At 29.1% G+C, this 22,106-nt stretch overlaps 2 protein-coding genes and 2 long non-coding RNA genes across 5 annotated transcripts; 2 read left to right on the top strand and 2 right to left on the bottom strand.

Moving 5' to 3' along the window:
* The first annotated feature begins 2,073 nt into the window (after positions 1-2,073).
* On the top strand, positions 2,074-5,989 carry LOC110611050 (U-box domain-containing protein 52). 2 transcript variants are annotated; one of them, XM_021751167.2, is made up of 9 exons: positions 2,074-2,586; positions 2,708-2,790; positions 2,972-3,093; positions 3,220-3,429; positions 3,527-3,827; positions 3,915-4,016; positions 4,129-4,557; positions 4,640-5,405; positions 5,497-5,989. In XM_021751167.2, exons 1-9 carry the CDS (start codon positions 2,418-2,420, stop codon positions 5,508-5,510), a joined length of 2,196 nt encoding a protein of 731 aa, XP_021606859.1. In that variant the 5' UTR covers positions 2,074-2,417; the 3' UTR covers positions 5,511-5,989. The 2 variants fall into 2 exon arrangements, with proteins under 2 accessions (XP_021606859.1, XP_021606860.1); XM_021751168.2 differs by having other exon boundaries at positions 2,423-2,590.
* A 1,843-nt stretch (positions 5,990-7,832) lies between these two features.
* LOC110612193 (leucine-rich repeat extensin-like protein 2) lies at positions 7,833-8,846 on the top strand. The gene has a single exon (XM_021752898.2). It carries the CDS (start codon positions 7,981-7,983, stop codon positions 8,518-8,520), a length of 540 nt encoding a protein of 179 aa, XP_021608590.1. The 5' UTR covers positions 7,833-7,980; the 3' UTR covers positions 8,521-8,846.
* A 909-nt stretch (positions 8,847-9,755) lies between these two features.
* On the bottom strand, positions 9,756-12,078 carry LOC110610804. The gene is made up of 2 exons (XR_002487270.2): positions 11,573-12,078; positions 9,756-11,271 (listed from the first exon to the last, which is right to left on the bottom strand). It is a non-coding gene; the product is annotated as an uncharacterized LOC110610804 (long non-coding RNA).
* A 2,945-nt stretch (positions 12,079-15,023) lies between these two features.
* LOC110612389 lies at positions 15,024-16,235 on the bottom strand. The gene is made up of 2 exons (XR_002487473.2): positions 15,771-16,235; positions 15,024-15,236 (listed from the first exon to the last, which is right to left on the bottom strand). It is a non-coding gene; the product is annotated as an uncharacterized LOC110612389 (long non-coding RNA).
* Positions 16,236-22,106: the final 5,871 nt, after the last annotated feature.

The raw sequence follows: 22,106 nt of genomic DNA, 5'->3' as shown, positions 1-22,106 counted from the left end.
ATAAGGACCGATCCGTTAATTATGCTAAAATTCAGAGATCAAAATATAGTTTACACAATAAAAATTTTTCATCTATCTATATTGGTAAGGATTTAAGTATTCATTAGGATATTTTAGGTATTTAAAATATTTATTCTCCCTTTTATCGAATGATTAACGAAATTATAAATAAAATAACTTCAATTTGAACAAAATAATTATATAAAAATTTAAATGTTAGATTTTAAAAATATAAAAACTAATTTATTAATTATATTAAAATTTAAAAATTAAAATATAATTTACCCTTTAATTTTTTATTCTAATGTAATTGTTCCTATTGCTTCTGCAAGCCATGGAATAGAATGCTTTATTACAGGTTTTAAAAAAAAAAGTTGAATTGATGAATTACGTACTTATTTATTTAAAATTTGACCCACAAAATATCTTAAAATATATTTTAATAAATTAAAACATGAAGTTTTTTAGTGAATTTTTAAAAATATAAAAATTAATTTATTAATAATAACAAAACTTAATAAAATTTAATATAAATGCAGTTGTAATTCACCTTTTATTTTTTATATAAAATTTGGATTTAGTGCAATATAATTTAAATTGTGAAATGCAATTAAATTTTATATAATTTATTTTTATTTTGATTTTACAATTAAAATATTTATTTATAGTTATTTTTAGAATATTCATCGATAATGAAAAAATTATTTTTTAAATATTATGTTAGATAAAATGTATTCTTATTATATATAGTTTAGAATTAATGAATTCCTTTTTTTTCAATATATTAGTTTATTTTACATATGCTTAATGCTTTATTTTCAATGTTGACTGCAAAGGGAGTTAGAGAAAAACAGCAGCGAGGCTAGGAAAAAGTTTTTAGTAAAAAAAAAAAAAATCACTGCCTTAATTTTATGAGATGAAAAACTATAGATAGGAAATGATAAAATATTTAACGACTAAAATATTAAAAAAAAATTAATCAATAAAAAATATTTTTTTAATCAACATTTCAAAATAATTTCATATTTTAAAAAAGTAAATTATTTTAAACACTTTAATAATCTCCTTAGCACCTTTATATAAAAATTTATTAATATATTTTATTTTTTAAATTAAAATTAAAAATTAAAAAATAGTTAATTTTTTCAAAGAAAATATTTTCAATACAAAATATTTTTCAAATCCAAGATTTTTGAAAGTTTTTTTTAAAAATAAATAGAGTTTTAATCTCTGTATATTTGTGAAAAATAATTTATATTTAAAAAATATTTTTTCTAAAAAATATTCTGCATAGAAAATATTTTATCTGAACAAAATTTTTTAATAAAATAACCTATTTTCAGTGTTTAATTTTAATTTAAAAAATAAAATATATTAATCAATTTATATATAAAATTTTTAAAATATAGAAAATAATTTTTTTTTAAAAAAGAAAGTCTTTTTTTAAAAGTAATTTAAAAATTTTTTAATTAAAAAATATTTTTTATTAAGTAAGTTTTTTAAATGTTTCAAATATTTAAAAATATAAAAAATATTTTCCCTGAATCAAACAAAATTTTAATAAAAAAATTATTGCATAATCACTGTGCACTAATTAAATGATAGCATGTGTGTGTAAAGATTTTTTAACATTTTAAACAATGTGGAATTCGCGGTTATATTTACTAATTGCTCCATCGCTCTCCTGATTTGTTTATTTTAATTATTTTAAAATTATTATTCATTTTTTTATACTATAATAATATATAAATTTGTTGTTATAATTTTATTTAATTTTATTTTGAAAATATTTTTTAATATTTAATAAAATTTAATTTTTTAAAATAATATAATTAAAAAATTAATAAAAAAAATTATCTATTTATTTAATTGGTTGAATACACCATATCATACGGGTAAATGTATTGGCATAGTAATTGTATTGGTGCAATTACAAATTCCAGCTAATTATTATTTCCAATTTCCTAGGTTTCATAGATGTGGGATGCGATTCCACGTTAGTGCGACTACGTACAAAAATTGTCGGAAATTTCTTTCTCAAAATTTGCATTAAACACGCAATTTTCGGGTGAAGAAAGGCCAGGTCAAAATGTCTAAAACAAGTAAACGGAGGAGAGGCACAAAGTCTGAGTTCGTTATGTTTGTTTTGGTTTTGATGATGGAGTTTACATGAATTTTACACCACCGGAAGAGAGAGAAGCTAATTGCCTTAGCTTCTTCCTGCTTCCTTTTCTGTTTCCTTCTTTCTTTTCTCGTTAGCTAAAAAAGAAAATCCAAGAAGGAAAAAGAAAACCAGACACAGCGGGTTTGGAGACTTGCCTGGTGGGTGGCAGTGTTGGGACGGTGCCAAATTCTTGGCATCTTCACAGCCTGCAACTCACAATTCTTGGGTCTTTCTTTTTCTTTTGTTTTCTTAAATGGCTCTCGTCCCTTATGACGATGGGTCATCGCTGACAAATGCCACCGTTGTAGCCATTGACAAAGACAAGAACAGCCAGTATGCCGTCCGATGGGCTATTGATCATCTTATAATCAATAACCCAGTTATTGTTCTTATTCATGTTAGACACAAGACCCATCAACATCGTAGGTACCCTCCCTCATTTCTCATTTTATTATTTAAAATTACTATATTCTCTTCTTAATTATTTCTATGTTTTCATGAATGAGATCTTATCTTTGTTTCTCTTCTCACATTTATATATAGATTCTGCCAATGGGAATGATTCTGAATCAGATGAAGTGCAGCAGCTTTTCATTCCCTTCCGAGGATATTGTGCTCGTAAAGGGGTTCGTATATTTATACAACACACTGTATTTTGCTGCATAATGTTGTGAATTTTCTGATTGATTAAGATCTTGATTGATTAGTTTCTGATCAAGGGAGATTGTCAATAGCATCTTAGTATGATAATAAAATATGTGAAATGTTGGCGATTTAATGAATATCAGAAATCATTTTCAAATTCAGGTTCAGTTAAGGGAGGTCGTATTTGATGAGACAGATGTGGCAAGAGCACTCCTGGACTATATCAGCAAGAACTATGTTGCAAGTATTGCTCTTGGTGCTTCAACGAGAAATGCTCTTACCAGGTCTTTGTCTCTCAACCAAAGAAAAGAAAGGAAAAGGAAAGAAAAGAAAAGAAATTCCTGTTATTAGATCAGAACAAAATGCAGAAAATTATGATGTGACTAAAGTATACCACTCTGTGTTCACAGGAAATTCAAAACCCAAGATGTTCCCACCAGCTTAATCAAATCTGCACCAGATTTTTGTTCTGTCTATGTTATTTCCAAAGGAAAAATCATGTCTGTAAGAACAGCACAAAGGCCTGCTGCTAATCCTCCAGTTCCACCCAAGGCACCATTTCCACTATCACTTCCAGCTCCACACCCTTATGATCACCCTGAACATGAGGATGGATTTAGGTAAGAGGCTTTGTTCTCCATGTAAAATGATCAATATCTTCTCCGCCTTTTAATGGGAATACAATGTTTGCATTTTATTTTTTTGGGCTTAAATTAGAGGACAGTATGCGAAAGCATATTACAGAAATCCAGCATCATCAGAAAAATTTCTTTTGGACAAGAGCAACGATTCCTTCAGAAGTCCATTTCGTGAGAGAATTAGAACTCCATCCATTCTTTCTATAGAAGGCAATGACGTCTCATACCCAGGGACAGGGCCAAGACTTTCAAATGCTCGCGAATCTATACATGAAGATACTGATCTTTCAGCGCCATTTTTTCCGGGGTCCTTAGACATTGCAGCCCAAAATTCAGAATGTTCTCAGATGTCTCCCACAGAGGGTCTTTCACAAAATGCAGTAAGTGTAAACTGATATTCAGCAACACCTGCTACTTGGTTCTTCTTGATAGAATAAGAAAAAATAAATCACATAATGGAAATGCAGCGAGACTTGGAAGCTGAGATGAGAAGACTGAAGCTTGAACTTAAGCAGACCATAGACATGTACAGTACAGCTTGCAGAGAAGCACTCACAGCCAAAAAGAAGGTAATATTGTACCATGTAATATACCATTTTGCGTAGACTTGTTCAGAAATTAGCTAGTTTTGGGAACCAGGAATAGTTAAAAAAAGCTTTAATTCTGGATGATTGTATTTAGGCTAGTGAGATTCATCAATGGAAAATGGAGGAGGCTCGGAGATTTGAGGAAGCTAGACTTGCTGAAGAGGCAGCTCTTGCCATTGCAGAGATGGAAAAGGCCAAGTGCAAGGCTGCTATGGAAGCAGCAGAGAAAGCACAGAGGCTAGCAGAGATAGAAGCACAAAAAAGAAAACATGCAGAGATGAAAGCCAAGAGAGAATCCGCTGAGAAGGATCGTGCACTGAATGCTTTAGCACATAATGATGTGCGGTACAGAAAATACACTATTGAAGAGATAGAAGAAGCCACAGAAAATTTTTCCAACTCAAATAAAATTGGTGAAGGAGGATATGGACCTGTGTACAAAGGCAAGCTTGACCACACACCAGTTGCTATAAAAGCTCTAAGACCTGATGCTGCTCAAGGGAAGAAGCAATTCCAACAGGAGGTAAGGTGCCTCGATAACTTAATTAGGAAGTGTCATTGGACCCTTGTTTATTTAATATTCTCTTCAATTTGATAATGCATAGGTTGAGGTTTTGAGCTGCATCAGACATCCAAACATGGTCCTTCTTCTTGGAGCCTGCCCGGAGTATGGATGCTTGGTGTATGAATACATGGAAAATGGCAGCTTGGAAGATAGGCTGCTTCGAAAAGATAACACCCATCCAATTTCGTGGAGGAGAAGGTTCAAGATAGCTTCTGAGATAGCAACTGCCCTTCTATTTCTCCACCAAGCAAAGCCAGAACCCCTTGTCCATAGGGACCTTAAACCAGCTAACATCCTCTTGGACCGTAACTTTGTGAGCAAGATTAGTGATGTTGGCCTGGCACGGTTAGTTCCCCCATCGGTAGCTGATAGTGTGACTCAATATCACATCACATCAGCTGCAGGTACATTTTGCTACATAGATCCTGAGTATCAACAAACAGGAATGCTAACTACAAGATCAGATATATACTCGTTGGGAATAATGTTGCTTCAAATTATCACTGCCAAATCTCCAATGGGTCTTGCACATCAGGTTGCCAAGGCCATTGAAAGAGGAACATTTGAAGAGATGCTTGACCCCTCGGTGACAGACTGGCCTGTTGAAGATACTTTAATCTATGCTAAAATGGCACTCAAGTGTGCTGAACTAAGAAAGAAGGACAGGCCAAGTCTTGCCACAATTATTTTGCCAGAGCTTAACCGGTTGAAAGATCTCCAAAGGCATAACATTGATCAACATGGTGATCCTCCACACGGCAGCAGAAGTCGCAGTCGTAGCCCTCTTCGTCATTCTCCCTCAACTGGTTTGCACTAACCTTGATATGCATTATCTTGGAGCAAATTTATTATATATCTATGTAAAATGTTCATGTTGATTTGATGTTAATTAATTAGGAAATGACACATAAAGCAGCTGATGTGGGGAATTCACCACATATGTGGGAAGATGAAAGTGAAAGAAGTTGAGGACCAATTACATACAAACAGAATCAAATACTAGAAAGCTGCTTGCTGATAAACAAAAGGGTGGAAATTGAAGGGTGCTGGTCAGTTGAGTTGCTAGTTTTTATTTAAAAAACAACTTAAATCAAGAAATGTATATCAGAAGAACAAGAACTATATATCTTCAGACTTTTTTATTTTTTTGGTTCTTGTAAAAAATGGCTACAAAGAAATTGCACCAGAAAATTTCCATTATTGTTTTTCTCGCAGCAGAATAGATAGTGATTTGTTCGTTACACTACAATCTTCAAGTTCCTGGAAACTTCTTTATATTCATATACCTCTTCAGAGGAGACAAGATAGTGATACCATATTACATCATGCAAGTTCTCTCCACCAATTATTTTATCGATATATTATAATAAAATGAAATAATCTATCAAGAAAGACTCGGAATGACAGAAGCTTGTAATAGGTGCAATGCATAAGAAACTGGCTATTAGTTTCTTCCCTATTCTTATCTTGTTTGATTACCCTCTTTTCTCAAAAGGATTCTTGTATTGGTACATCAAATGCTTATTCTATTATACTTTAGCCAATTTAGGTTCTCAGAGAATGATATTGCTATTTATGAGATGAATATGTTGCAATACCAGCTTCTTTTTCAATTCTCTTTCTGAATTTTCACATTAGTCGGTAGCTACTGCTGGAAGAATTCTGAATCTAGCAGAATTTTCTGGTATTGGAAAATTGGAAAATCTAGTTCTATTGTTTTTGCTAGTTTCTAGTGGTTTTGCTTCTTGGAAACTCCTTATATGTACTGTCATTATGTCCTTCCTGGAATTTTTTTCCCCTTTGTTTCCTGGTAAAAGGAAAAAGAGAGTAGCAAACTCCATTTCAAATAGAATAAATTAAGGTATTATTTTGTTAGTTTCTGTGTAATCATAGATTCTTATTTTCTTAATTAGTATAAAAAAATCATCAAACAAGATCCAACTCTTTTTCATTTACAGCGTGATGTGGTAGAAGAGTGGGTGTCAAATCCTCATAGATTCAATGATTGGTATAAGGATTAAAAATGCTTCATGTCATTACATGAAAGTTGAAGTATCAGATAAAGAAATCACTTTTGAAACAGTGAAAATAGATTTAGAAAGTAATTGATAAATTACAGAATACATGTGGAGCATGTGCTTCTTTACTCACATGAGCACAGGATTCACTTTTTTTAATGGATAGAGTGATCCATATTCATGTGCGATGACCGTCGGACTTTTTACACTCTAGTGAGTCCGAACCCTGGAGGAGGACATAGGTCTAAAGTTTATGGGGCCGTTCTCAAGATATGCGTCACTGGTAGACAAAAAAAAAAAAAAGAATAAAAGAGGAAAGGGATGATCTTCCCCAACTAAGCTCACTCATACAAAGGTAAATTCTATTTTCTAGATTTAAGAATATTAATGTGAAATAATTGAAAGTGAATTAATAACACAATCATTGCAAAAGGTTCAAGATAGAAAGAAATGTCATTATGTGGGATAATTGAAAGTGAAGCAAGAATTCACAAGAACACTTGAGTGGTAAAGAAGATTCAGAAGAAGCCCTCCCATGAAAGAAAAGCATAAAGGAGGCTGACGCAGTGAAGGGAGAATTGGAATCCACAAAGCTAGATTATGTTTGGGGAAAGGTATTGAAAAAAAAAAAAAGTAAGAATTGGTATTGTCAAACAAGTTTTTGCTTTGGATTCCTTATCCCTTGAAAATGAAGACCTCCATAATCATGTCAATGCAAGGTTGGTCAAGTATGAGACATGAACAGTTAATGACATTGATCAGATCAATCTTTGAATTAAGAGCTTCTAGGTGGGAAACATTCTGGCAAGATCAAATATGAAAAGTCATGGAGATTTCTTGGTCCCTGTGGTTGTAGGTCCAACCATTTGTGCTCAGCACATCCACACATGTATCCATCACCATCACCACCGAAAGAGGGAGGGAAATGTATTGACTTTTAAAACTCAAACAAGCTACTGTTTATGCTCTAAATCCCCCAAATTCAGGCACCCACTTTAATGTATTTTTTTAAATCGAGAAAAGGACCAAATAATAATTTTCAAGATGCACTTAGCTCTGGGTTATAAAGGGTAATTTTGGGCATCACTTGAACTTCATGCATGGTGTTGTATAAAGTATTTTCCTTTGAAAAATTACAAGATCATAGATTAGAGATGGAAGTAAATGGTATGCTTTACAGCAATACATCACTTGACAATGAAAGAAGCATCTAAAACTAACTTTTTTGAAAAGCCACCCATATTCTTCACCTTGGCTCATTCTCTGCAAAGTAACAAGAGTATATAAACATCAAGTTTCTGAGTTAACAAGCCATAATTCACAAAGAAAAACTAAGGATCAAATAACTTGCAGCTGGCTCAGGATGAATTATGCCAATGGTGTAATATCTCTGAGAGGAAGATGGGGTGTCTTGCTATGGAAACTTGCAATAATGGGGATGTTTCTGCTTGCTAGAGCAAGCTCTGAGGCTGATCATATTGGAGAACCTGAAGCTGGTGTCTTGTGCATTAGTGATTGTACTACTTGTCCTGTCATTTGTTCACCACCTCCTCCACCAGTGGAGTCACATAATTATTATTCACCCCCATCTCACCACTCTCCACCTCCTCAATCTGAGCGTTATCATTCTCCATCACCATCACCACCACCACCATCCCTACCACCTCCATCACCATCGCCGCCGCCACCACGGTCAACTTCGCCACCGCCTTTGCCACCTTCATGGTTTCCTTCTTGGGGCCCTCCTAGTGTTCAAGTGCCACCCAAACAAGGACAGTACCCTTACCCTTACTACTACTTCTATGCCTCAAAGGCCTCTTCTCTTTCTTTTCATGCTTCCTTTTACTTTTCCATTGTGTTTTTCCATTTTTTGTGTTGTATGCTGTTATTGTTTTATTGTTGAAAGTTGTATGTATAATTTAAGGGTAATTTTTATTTAGACTCGATCCATATGAATCCGTAGTCTGAATTTCATGTGAATCCCACGATGCATTTAGATTATGAGTTTATATAAACTCAGTCTAAATAAGGATGGTCGAGTTTGTAAAGAGGGGAAAATTAAGCTATTTTGATGGGTCTTGTGGGGAATTTAAGGTCAGATAGGTAGGTAGAGATGGAGAGAGATTTGTTACTTATTATGCTCTTCAATCATGTCATATTCATTTGTATTCAATGTATGAAATAATAAATTAATTTTATTTTGTTAATTATCATGATTGTTTTATCATCTTATTTTCTTTCTTTCTTTCTTTCCTTTCTGTCATTTTTGTTGCATCAGTATAAGTGTTGGCTTTTGTTATTAAATTAATATATCATTTAATTAATCAGCTAGATTTTGTTATTAAATAACTTATCAATTTAAAAAATAATTTATTAAACTAATTTACTAGTTTTATTTTTTAATTTCTCCATTCTATAACTTTTATCTATTTTGCTTTTTCACACCTATTAAAAAATATAATTTCTTTTATTAACTTTCTAACTATACCCATCTTAAATTTTAGGAGATTTCTTAGAAATAAAATAAAATTGAGTAACAATTCTCACATATAAGTTATTGTTCACTCCATATATATTTACATACACACTTGTATGTACTAGCAAGGAAAATTAACAGACTTAATGAACTATTTATGCATATACTCTACATATTAACCCAATTAATTAATATGCAGATAATTAAATGAGATTATGAGAAGACTAATAGTCCCAGATAGGTAAATCATATCAAGCAAAAGCGATAGCTGCAATTGAAAATCCTCTCCTCTTCATCTCAACAACCTTTAGCAAATCCAACTATCTTGTCAAGAACATATCAACACTAGCCAATCGGACATATATCACTAGCACTTATGTATATATTAGCAAGGTCTATGCATGCCTACCACCCACAAGATGGGATGACAAGACATATATGGGAATCCCTTGGTAGATTACCAAGTTTCGATTCCCCTCCCCTCCCCCTCTTTCATTATAACAATAAGCCGGCAACCAAATGTGTTGGTTTACCCTTCCAAAATAATGTCTCAACAAAATAGATTCACTACAGTTAATGTGCATATATTACCTAAAAAAATGTGATGTTAGAACAAATAAACAATATTTTGTAAAGAGCAAAAGCAACTAACTAGAGGAATTATAATTGCAATAAGATAAAATACCTTCAAATACCAATAACTCATAACATAACAAAGAATTTCTGCACCCCGTAATAAGGGGTTGATTGTTAAATTATCACCTCACATTACATCTTCAGAACCTTCAGAACGATTTCGTAGTCTACTCAGAATGAGATCTTCATTTTGAGATAAATGGATTACTAATTCAGCAGTGGTCGCATTTGCAGAGAATCCCTTATCAACCATTTCATCAATAAGTTTTGATGCTTTTGTTAATTCCTTAAGCTTGAGAAATCCTTGAATAATTACATTATAACAGCAACCATCTGGTAAACATCCACCATCTTCCACTCCTCTGAAGGTCTTGTATGCCTCATCTAGTAATCCTTCATTGCAAAATCCTTTTATTATTGTACTATATGTATCAACATCAGGCTCTAAACCATTTTAAAAAATCCTAGAAAATAATTCCTTGGCGTCATTAAGCTTCCCAGCTCTGCACATACCATTGATCAAAATGTTATATATCACATGATCAGGCTTCAATCGACTCTTTTCCATCACATTAAATAATGTGAGTGCGTCATCAAGATCTCCCTGTTTGCACAAGCCATCAAGCAAAATGGAGAAAGTTATTCTATCTGGCGGGTGACCTTGAGAACACATGTACTTGAAAACCTCTAGTGCATTTCAGGACCACCCCACTCGCCACATGCCCTTTATAAGAGTAGTATAAGTAACAGCATCAGGAACCAAATCTTTATAAGGCATTTCATCAAAAAGTTTCTTTGCTCCATTAATCCTTTTGTTCTCACAATACCCATTGATCAAGATGTTGTAGCTAAAGACATCTGCCATTTTTCTTTGTCCCATCTGATCAAATATTTTTCTAGCTTCATCCATTTGATTATGCAGACAATATCCGTTCATCAATGAATTTTAAGTAACTGAATTAGGCTTGATGCCCCCTTTAACCATCATACCGAAAATGTCTTGAACCTTTGAAACCATTCCTTCCTTAAAAAGATTGTCAATCAATATAGTGAAGGTATAAACATCTGGTGATATATTCTGCACCACCATTTCACTCAACAAGGACAATGCTTGATTCAGTCTGCCTAAATTGCCAACACCCTGAATTAGGCAGCTGTAAGTGACAACAGTACGCGAAATGCCCTTGTTCTTCATTCGAGAGAAGAGGTCTAACGCCTCAGAAACTAGCTTATCCTTGCAAAGGGTGTCAATGATTGCATTGTAAATCACTGCATCTAGCTCACAACCTCTCCCAACCATTTCCTTCAACAACCTGGTAGCCAAATTTGTTTTGCCAAATTTACACAGAGCATTTACTATCACATTGTAGGTAAAAACATCAGGTTGAAAACCTCTCGCAACCACGTCATTGAAAATTTCTATTGCTCTATTGATTTTACCCTCTTTACAAAGCCTATCAATTAAGATAGTATAATGTCAGTGTTGGGCTCTAATCCAAGTTTGATGATTTTTCCCAAAATTGAAAAGCCAAAATCCACACGCTGTAAGCAACAGTAGCAATTAATCAAGATGTTAAGAGAATAAATATTGTGTGAGATTCCAAGAGACTCAATTTTTCTGGACAAAGAAAGAACAGTATGGTATTGTGTCTTTCTGACAAAAGCAGATAAAAATCGACCAAACTGAACAATAGAAGGCAGAGGATGCATAAGAATGATGTGATTAAAGGAAGCCAGGGCATCATCAAGGTCCCTAAATTAAGCAGAATAGAATTTAGATCTCAAGCTTGCATGAGAGTGAGTGGAATTAGAAGATATAAATTTGTGGGAGAATGAATGGTACCAATTTCTCTTTGGAGTTGAAAATGAAAGCTCCTCCAAGTGCTTGTGGAAATGCTTCGAGGCTTCATTATCATCTTGCAACCAAAGTCGTCGTTCTTTCTCAGCAAGTAGTATTCTCTATCCTGTAATAATCTCGTAGTAATGTTTGGAGTTGAGTTTTTTCTTTGGACAGATATCCTCTTAACAGAATTGAAGAGCAGCCCAGTAGCTTAACGGCCCCTTTTTTTTTTTTTTGTTTATTGCTCCTTATTCAATAGATATTGATGATTCATTTGTAGTCTACGTGACTTGTTTGCTCATGCTTGTATCTCGTTGGTCTGCCCTTGCTCGAACTCCTCTCCTGTCACTCGAAGAGTAGAGAATCCACTCTTGCTATGGGTCGAATCCTCTAGTTTAACTAGGAATTTTCTTGCTTTTTGGGTTAAGCTTGTACTGGGTTTGAAAGGGTTTTTTCTAAATTTTGATCCAAAGACCTACTTTTTCTTGAATTTTATATTTTGGATCAGATATGAGACATACCTTTTTCATGATAATATTATCTTTAGAAAAAAAAAATACTATTTTAAATGAGAAAAAGGATTTCTATATGTAAATCTTTACTATTGGGTTTGCGGAATGAAATTGTGGATATTAATTTTAATTTTCTTAATGTTTCGCAATTTCATAAAATTCGTTTCATATTAACGTGGAAAACACTTTCAATCGGTGCTCTAAGTTCAAAGAAAAAGATTTATAAAAATGAGGAGATGATTTGAAGGGAAAATCAAATATTAGAAAAATGGTAAAAGGTATGTACTTACAGACTTAATTTGATAGTAAGTATATCTAAATAAATTTGAGAGATTTATATAAAAAAATAAATAATAATAAAAAAATATAAAAAATAAAATTTTATGTTACTAAAAACATATTCGGTAGTTTTATAATGTTTTAAAATATCAAAGATAATTTAATTTTTTTATTTATAAATTAAAAATTTTTAATTTAAATATCGAAATATTTTTAAAATTTGAGAAAATTATTTTGCTCTCATAAACTATAGTTTAGTACCATACATAAAAATTATATAAAAAAAACAATTACCAAGAAAATTCATAGATATACAAAATACAATTTTATCAATTATTTATATAAATCACAAGGGAAGTGAACAACAAATTAAGCCTTCAAAACCATTAATAAAAAATATATTTTTTAATATGTATAAAAAAGTAAAATAAATAAAATTATAAGACAGAGCATATTATTATTATTAAAGTTTAAAAAGAAAATATTATAATTAGTAATATGTTTTTACTTTACATAAGTATAATAAAGTATAGTTATCAAAATAGTATAAGTTCAATTTCAATTTAATTATAAAAATTATTAAGCAAAGAACATAACTATACATTATTTAGTTTCATAACACATGACGTCTCATTTAATGTTTAATTATTAAATTCTAATTTTTTTAAAAATTTTATTTTATATTTATATTGAAATTAAAATATAGAATAACTTTAATAAAAATTTAGAGTAACCAATTAAATTTATTTATAAATATATTTATTACATTAAGGTAAGACAAGCAATAAATAAAATATAGTTTAGTAAATATTAATTATTTAATAAAGTAATTTACTAAATGATGATCACAATCTCGTGTAAAGAATATTCTTATTAATTATTTTATTTTGACATATTTTCTTTCATAATGTAAATTAGGCTTTAAAATTTTTTTTTAATAGAAAATTTGATAATTTTATTCACCAGTAATAAAAAATAAGTACAAAGATATAAATAAATTTTAAGATTTTTTAGGAAAAAAATTACTATTAAGGTTCTAAATATTTAAAAAATTAATGATTTAATCGCTATTTCATAATTATTTAATTAAAATATCTTTTATATTTTATAAAATTAAATTATTTCATTATTCTATATATATACTCACAAATTTAATTTAATAGTAAGTGTATTTGAATAAATTTAAAAAGTATTAAATTCTACTCTCTCAATCCTTTCTGATTTAAAAAATTTATTTTTTATTTTTAAAATTTTAATTTTAATACCCGGCCCACCGAGCTAAGGAGCCATAGTCCCTGAAAAATTTCGAATTGTGTAAAGATATTTAATTAATTTTATCTGTAATTTAATTTTATACTCTATTTTTATTATTAAAAAATAATTATTTCACTTAATTAATTTTTAATTTATTTATATAATTAATATTATTGGTTAAATGAAATAAATTTTAAATTTTTATAAATAAACGTGCATTAATTAATTAATGAGTTTTATGGACTATTTAAATTTAAAATATAATTTAATTTTAAAAAATATAAATTTAATGGATAATAGATTACACCATTTAAATTTAAAATTACTTACATATAAAGCAAATATTATTTTTATAAATAATAGGTTAGATTATTTAAATTTAAAAAAATGAAATAGAAATATTGTTTTTATAACTAATGAATTAGATATTTTAATTTAAAAATAAATAATATTTATAGTAAATAATATATTAAATTAATATGTTATTTTAATAGTATTATTTTTTTTATGCAAATTTTTTTATGAATTTGCATGTTATCATTGTAATAGAAACAGTTTTTTTCTATAATAAATATTATTAAAAGTGAATTTTATAATAAGATGAGAAATAAGGTATTGATGGATCGTTAACTTATATTGAAAAGTATATTTATAAATATTGAAAATAATGTTGTTATTAATATATTTTAATTAATAAAAAATAAATAAATTATAATTTAATTATAATATTTTATTAATTTTTTATAAATTTTTTGAATATATATATATATTTTATTTTCATTAATCATTTATTAAAATTTAACCTTTTAAATAAAATTTCTGAATCCCTCGGTGTTTTAAAATGAGTTAAATTTGACATAACACGAATTCTCTATGATATTAGGCCTTGATATTAGGCCTCACATGTATATTTCATACGTAATATAGTTATAGACACAAGAAATTGTATTGAATTTCAAATCAGTTTGAGATAAAAATAATATATTTTTTATTAAAATTTTAGGTACTATAATACAAAAATTATTAGTCAATTTTTGAGTTTTATATTGGGCTATATAATATAAATGTTTAAAATTATAAAAATTAAATAATAATATAATTAAAATTATAAAAATTAAATAATAATATAATTAGAATTATAAAAATTAATAAAAAAATGTAAATATTAAAATGATTGACAATTATTTTAATACACTAAACTTGATTTTATAATAAAATAAAAGTAGTAAAGTATATAGATGAAATACCGTAACTAATTAATGTGTATAGGAATATGAATATTTCAATATTATTAATTAATTTTATTATTTAATAAATTTTATTATGAAAATAGGTTTAGCACTCTTAATTAGCTTTAATCAAAGTTATTACAAATCCATTAATTTTACACCTTCAATCTCTTGTCTTGCTAAAAAAAAAAAGACAACTCTTGGAAAGAGGAAGAATTACAAAGGGGACAAGACAAGGGATAAGCAAAGATAAACTAAGTCCTAAGAATCTCTGTAAAAACAAAACTCTAAAAGTTGACACCTTATCTCCTAATACCATCAAATTCAGTTTAAACTACCGTCCATCTGGCGGCCCAAGTGTCCGCTCCTCCTTGTGACCACCGTCGCCATCACCTGCAAAGAAACATATATACTCCTCAGGTTTCCTACACATGGCGGATGCAAAGAATCATTCCAGAAAAACCCAACACATTCACGTCTATCCCACAAAACATGCTCGCACTAAAAAAATAATTATTAATAATTTGAATCTGAATAGGAAGCTTTGATGCATCAAACAAATTTTATGCTTAAAAAAACTAAACATGCTTGCTTGCAATCTCCACACCATAACAGAAAAGAAAGAGAAGACGATGAATGATTGCTAGCTCTGATCAAAATATTATTATATTATATATGTGTCTATCAATTATTATATAATTAAATTTCAAATTTTGTGAACCAATGAGTTTTCATTTAATTAATGAGTGATCATGTGAACCAATGAGAGTTGTTCATCTATATAAACTAGTCTTGTATTGTGAAACACAAACACAATCTGATCTATGATCATCAGGACCCATCAAGGACATTCAATTAATAAGCTTTTGGGATGAACAAAAGCAAAAAAGCAGTGCTAATTTATTTCTGAGATTAATATATAATTACCCGATACTAGGCTGTCGACGACAAGTTTCCTTGACAGTAGCTAGCTGGCTGTCGAATCCTGGTCACAGTAGCTTTTTGTGCATGTTCAGCTTCTTATTACAAACACCAACCAAGGAACAAACAAGAAGTTCAATGTAACGAAACAAAACAAATGGAATCCTCACAATACACAGAAAGATAAGGAGAGAGAGATGGTGGTGGGGTGACAGATAGAGAGTAAGCACGCAGAGCTTCGAGCATGTAAAGTCATGCAGGAAAATGCCATGTGTGCTCACTCTCTTCTGTCACCTCCCTTACCCTTAAAACTCTCTATTTCGACTGATTTTTGCAGCGATTTTGACATTTGGGCAGTAGAAGCACTACCCAAGTGGCATCTCTTGAATTAGACATCAGCTACAACTTAAACCCAAAAACCCTAGTAATGACCCAGGCCAGCTGATCACTGTTCCATACATCACTGGCGATCTGCTGAATTTGGTGTGGTACAAGAGCTGGCATGTTGGGTCCTTTTATAGGAGCAGAAAGAGAAGCCTCCTAATATTTTAATGCAATGATACATGAGAGAGAAAGAATGTTCAAAGGCATATATGTTTTGGGAAATCCTCCTAACCACACATTATATTCAATAATTATTTTCTTTTCTTTTTTTTTTCTCAAAAATATATTTTTTATATAAAAATAAGATTATCTAATTATTTTCTTATTACTCATGCAAAATTTTTAAAGCATTAATATTTAAAAAATATTATGCAAAATTTATTACTTTTAATTATATAGTTAACAATATTTTATTAAATTATATAAAAATAAAAATAAATCTTTTTTAAACACATGGTATTTATTTTTATAGTTTATTCATCCATTTTAAAAATGCACCAAAATCTAAAAAATTGATCAATTATGAATTATTTATGAATTTATTTAATTGGGGAAAAAAAATGATGGAGTTGATGAGAATAAATGCTATAAAATATATATTTCACTCTATTTTCTTACACATATTATTTATATTAAAAAATATTAATTTTTTATTAATTTTTTAATTATATCATTTTAAATATATTAAATTTTATTAAATATTAAATTTTTTTAAAAATAAAATAAAATAAAATAGAATTATAATAGTTAATTTATAGATTATTATACTCTAAAAAATTGAATAATAATTTTAAAATAATTAAAAATAATAATTTATTTTCTCAAGAGCTGAGATGAATAATAGACTAATAGAGAATCGATCACACTATGATTAACACAACAGAGGATTGCCCTTATCCCTTTGTTCAAACGTTTACAAAAAGCTTGATTAATCTCATGGGAGATATCAAATCGCTTCATTTTCTAAATAAAAAGTAAATTTAAAAAAAATTAGCATTTTATTTATTTTTTTAAATACTTTCTAAATTTTTACTAACTAAAAAAGAGAAAATTTTAATGGAAATTACATAAATGCGTTAATATATGTATAATCAATTTCTCATAATTTATTTATTGATAATATTTCAAATGATGATAAATAATTTTTAATTGTTATTAAATATTAATCTTAAATGGTAAAAATCCTTTTTCATGATGAATTATTTAAGAAAAACATAAAGACAGTATTCGGTTAATTTCAAATCGAATCAAAATTAAAAAAATAATTTTCATTAAAATATGAATCAAAATAGAATATTTTCAGTTTGGTTGATTAGTTTTTATGAATACACATTATATAAATCCATTTTCTAGATGATTCAAAATCCATTTTAGGTGCATATTAATTATGCCAATAAACTCAATATTATCATAAAATAATGAATTTTCCAATTAAAATTAGCGATAAATAATAATTATACTCATACTAATAAAAAAAATTATAAATGAAAATAAGGTGGTGGCTTGATGCTTAAAGAAGCATTTCAAATTTGTCATAAATACCATATAGATATATAAGAAAGAAGAAGAAGATAATGATGAGAAAAAGGAAGCGATAGCCGACAATAAAAATTATCATTTTTATATGTGAATGATCAATTTATATGAAAAGTCAAAAATTAGACCGATAAAAATAAAATAGAATACAAGAAAATTAATAAAATTATATAGCATATATAAAATATAATTTTAAATTAAATAATTAAAATTAAACTGAATTAAACTGAGCAATTCAAAAACCCAAATCCATTACAATTAAACAAAGAAAAGCCAACGTTCAAAACTCAATCCCACCCAACATTAAAAATCAAGTGAAAATCTTGTTCAATGAAGCTGGGGTACGGTGGTGCTGGTCCCCTACCTTTGGAAAAAGAAAAAGAGAGAATGAATGAGTCATGAATTTATGAGCCAATGACAGACCGACATATCCTCTCAGCGGCGCTAAAGCAACAATTAAAGTATATATGCTTTTGAATTAATTATTCTTAATCAAGATTTAAAGAATCATTGACATTTGCCCTCTTATTTGCTTTTGTTTGTTGGGATGTGATCATCCCTTTTCTCTCTTTTTTTATGATATAATGATAAATATTTTTAATAACTACAAATTTTGTTCTTACCGATCCATCCATTAAAAATAAAAAATAATATATTTTTTAACGTGAAATGATGAAATTTGACGACCGATTACATACGATTCGTAATTTGAACACTAATAACTATCAGCCTAACATGTATTCTCTTCATATAGAGATCCACTATGAAAAACGAGCAAATCCAGAAGATCAAGATTAGAATCTCTCAACGCTGCCGTTCATCCAACATGATTAGCCAAAAACTAAATATGAAACCGATTTACCGATTAAACACTCAACTAACGTAGAAATGCCCCAGTAATTTAAATAGATTGGTAGACTGTATTTCAAAAATTGACTCGAACGTTAATGAATGTATTTTACAAAAAAAATACCTTAATCGCCCATAAATTATTTATAAATAAACTTTATTTGAAAAAATATCGAATCACTCGTATCCATATTCCTTATTCGATCATTTCTTTCTACGTTCCATTGATCAATAGTATTATTGTCTTTAGATTTGATACTTGCCTAAAGCACCTTAGCTAATCCATAATTACCTTCTTTAATTACCTGCCTTTCTTTTTAATCACACTATGACCCCATCATTTTACTATGTTAACTACTTTTAATTTTGAGTTTTGTTTTATTGATGCTCTTTTAATTTAATATTTCATTGTCAAATTTTTATTTTTAGACCCTAAAGTCTTTATTATTCACGATTCATCCTTTCATTCTAAAAAAATATATATTTTTATTTCTATATTTAGGTAAATTAAGAATAATATAATTATTATAATTATTCTTTTTTTCCTACCCTTAAGATATATTAATTTAGGATAGATAAAAAAGAAAAATTAATTTATTTTTGGGAAATGGAAAGAATATTTATTGATTGATCTATTATTACTAATTATTATCAGTAATTATTGAATTAAATACTTTAATTAAATATTATTATTAGAAACAAATATTAATATCAAGTAATATATGAGTCAAAATTATATCTAATAAAATATAGTTTATAAACTGATTTTTTATGCTATCATATTTGTGCTTACTGTAAAAATATAATTAATGAATACATCAAAATTATTTATTGATTAATATTAAGGCTCTATTTAATAATATTATTCATTTTAATAGTTCTCAGTTGTTTTAATAATAGTGATATAAGCACACAATCGCTCTAAATTGTCATTTAAATATGAAACTATATAGCAACGGTATAATTATATAATATCTGTTTACCAACAAAAAAGAAGACTTGAATACTAAAAGTTTCAATTTTTCATCAAAATTCGCCCTTTCAACTAGAGGATAAAACTATATAAAAAAATTACCGTGAGAGAATGCAATCTAACAGATTCTCATCACACCTGTAATTGCAGAATTTCATATCCACAAACCAGTAGGAGATTTGATAACCAACTTCATTTTTCTACGATATAAAAAAGTAAATGAATACAAAAATTAAAATATACCATTTTAACACAACTACTTTTGAATTTAAAATTTTATATTATACTCGTCTTTTTCTTTAATTTACTGATTTGAGTATTAAATTGTTATAAGCGTCAATCACTTCACTTTTTTTATAAATTAACTAATTGCAGTACAATTTAATTTCATAACAGAAAGTTTAAAAAAATAATTTTTTATAATTCATTTCTTTAATTTTTAAATATTAATATTTTTAAATAAATTACGGAATAGAGCCTAATTAATTAAATTAAATTAATTATAAGCAGAGGCCATGCCGGGCGGCTAATTGAGCAAAGAATAATAAGGGATAGAACTTGTACTTCCAATAATGCTAAGAAGTGGGCAAAAAATAAAAAATAAAAAGACATTTTCCGATAAGGGAAATGGGGCATCAGGACTTACCCTTTTAGGAGTGGAAGATGATGAGGAGTTTTGATTCTTTTAAGCAACAAAAAAATTAATTAAATTAATTAACCAATAAAAAATTATTATTATTATTATTATTATAAAAATAAAAATTCCACTTGCATTAATTTCTACTAATTATGATGATAAGCATGCACCTGAAGTATCTTTTTGTTTGGAAATTAATTAATTAGTGATTGTTGTATTGATAAAGACACTTTGGTACCACGTTGTGAATCTGATCCTAATTAATCAAAATTCTCTGCCACTTTCGGCAACCGAAGGAGTGTTTCTCTTTGTTTGGGGCACAGGTGGCAAACTAGGGTTTTTGCATTTCCTTTTTTACTTTGAGTTAGTCGCCACCTTAGCTTTGTTGTCATAAAACATCTTTTCTTTTCTTCTCAAATTAATCGAAGTGTATATCAATGGAAGAACTGAGAGATTTATAAAATAATAATAATAATTAAAAAAAAAGTTGAGATAAACAAAGAAATTGTATATTGGGAATTAATATATTAATTTTGAAAGAAACCTGAAATGAAAGAGAAGAGAGTAAAAGACAAGTGAAGAAGAAATAATTAAAATATTGAATTTGGGAGGATGGAGGACCATGATATTCTAAAAGAAGCTAGCATGTGAGAGGGATGAGGGGGCCATCAGCCATGTGCCTCACAGCATGCAAGCAATTGGCTAAGTGTGGAGGTGTGCAGTAGCAGCATCCCACCAGATACCCAGCACAACTGCTTCTGATCATATCACATCCCTGTAATTAATTGTATTGTATTCCCTTGCCTTGCCTGGTTGGAAAAGCTGCATCTATATATTTTTTAATTTTTAAGACAAATTATCACAGAGACAGCCAAATTAAGGATAACAAAGGCATGGTGTGTTTTTGGAGTGATGTTGTGTTCCATCCCATGCCTGCATGAACATGTATTCAGACTTGCAAACATTTTCCCAATTCTTTATTTCTTTTTCCTTTTTCATTATTCAATCAAGAATTAAATATTATAATCCCTTTGTCTGCTTTTTATTTTTTTGACGAATGCACCTGGAAATTGCAGTTATCAACGCTCCCTAGGCTCAAACTGTATATAAAAAAGCCATAGACAAAAAAAATCTAGCTCAAAAAATACATTCCAAATCAAACCCTAAGAATTAAAATTAAATCAATCAAATAAAAATACTTAAAATAAACTAAATTCATGCAAAAATTTCAATTCAATCATGAAATGCATTGATCTAGTGTCAGAAACATTTTACCATCACAATCACCGATAACAAAGTAAAAATGATTATCAAAACAAACGTAACAATGTCGAGAAGAGCTAAACACTAGACATGTAAAAATAAAATTTGAACCAAATCACATAAATACCAAAACAGGTTACTGTTTAAAACGTCGAAACAAAATAGAGTAGTAATAAGGCAATATTAGCAAAATTAAACTAAAAAACAAAAGAAAACGAAGAAAATGAAGAAAATTAACAAACCACCATAAAAAAAAAATAAAACATCCAAATAAACATGCAACACAAGGCACAAACAAAAAGGCTCTTGATTTAAAAATCAAAATTAAGCATCCAATACCATCTATGGAGGATGCGAACTCACGTGGGAGCGATAATCTCCAAGAGCCGAGATACTAATATCACATTTGATTAAGTCTTTAAAAAGTAGAATAGAGAAATTTCTATAGTAAATTTAAAGAAAATTTTCATTCGATACCGCGTGAGATTCATCAACCAAATACAGAAATAAGAAAAACAAACAAGACAATTAAATTACCATCGCTCGCGGTGAGAAAAGAAACAGGGGTGACAAACAAAAAAAAAAAAAAGAAAATAGGGACAACCCTCCCCCACCTAGAATGAAAACTAAGACACAGAAGAATCCTCCAACAACACCCAAACATTGACAACAAACTGATTGAACAAGATCAACGAACAAC

Source organism: Manihot esculenta, chromosome 3 (assembly GCF_001659605.2).
Source record: "Manihot esculenta cultivar AM560-2 chromosome 3, M.esculenta_v8, whole genome shotgun sequence".
Lineage (NCBI taxonomy): Eukaryota > Viridiplantae > Streptophyta > Magnoliopsida > Malpighiales > Euphorbiaceae > Manihot > Manihot esculenta.
Note: the sequence above shows the minus strand (reverse complement) of the source record. Positions and strands in the feature narration are given on the sequence as shown.

Excerpts from the sequence above, each read along its gene's own strand:
- LOC110611050 (XM_021751167.2), top strand. The coding sequence starts at position 2,418 with ATGGCTCTCGTCCCTTATGACGATGGGTCATCGCTGACAAATGCCACC. Across the intron at positions 2,587-2,707 it reads ACACAAGACCCATCAACATC|ATTCTGCCAATGGGAATGAT; the intron begins GTAGGTACCCTC and ends ATTTATATATAG. Across the intron at positions 2,791-2,971 it reads GATATTGTGCTCGTAAAGGG|GTTCAGTTAAGGGAGGTCGT; the intron begins GTTCGTATATTT and ends TTTCAAATTCAG.
- LOC110612193 (XM_021752898.2), top strand. The coding sequence starts at position 7,981 with ATGAATTATGCCAATGGTGTAATATCTCTGAGAGGAAGATGGGGTGTC.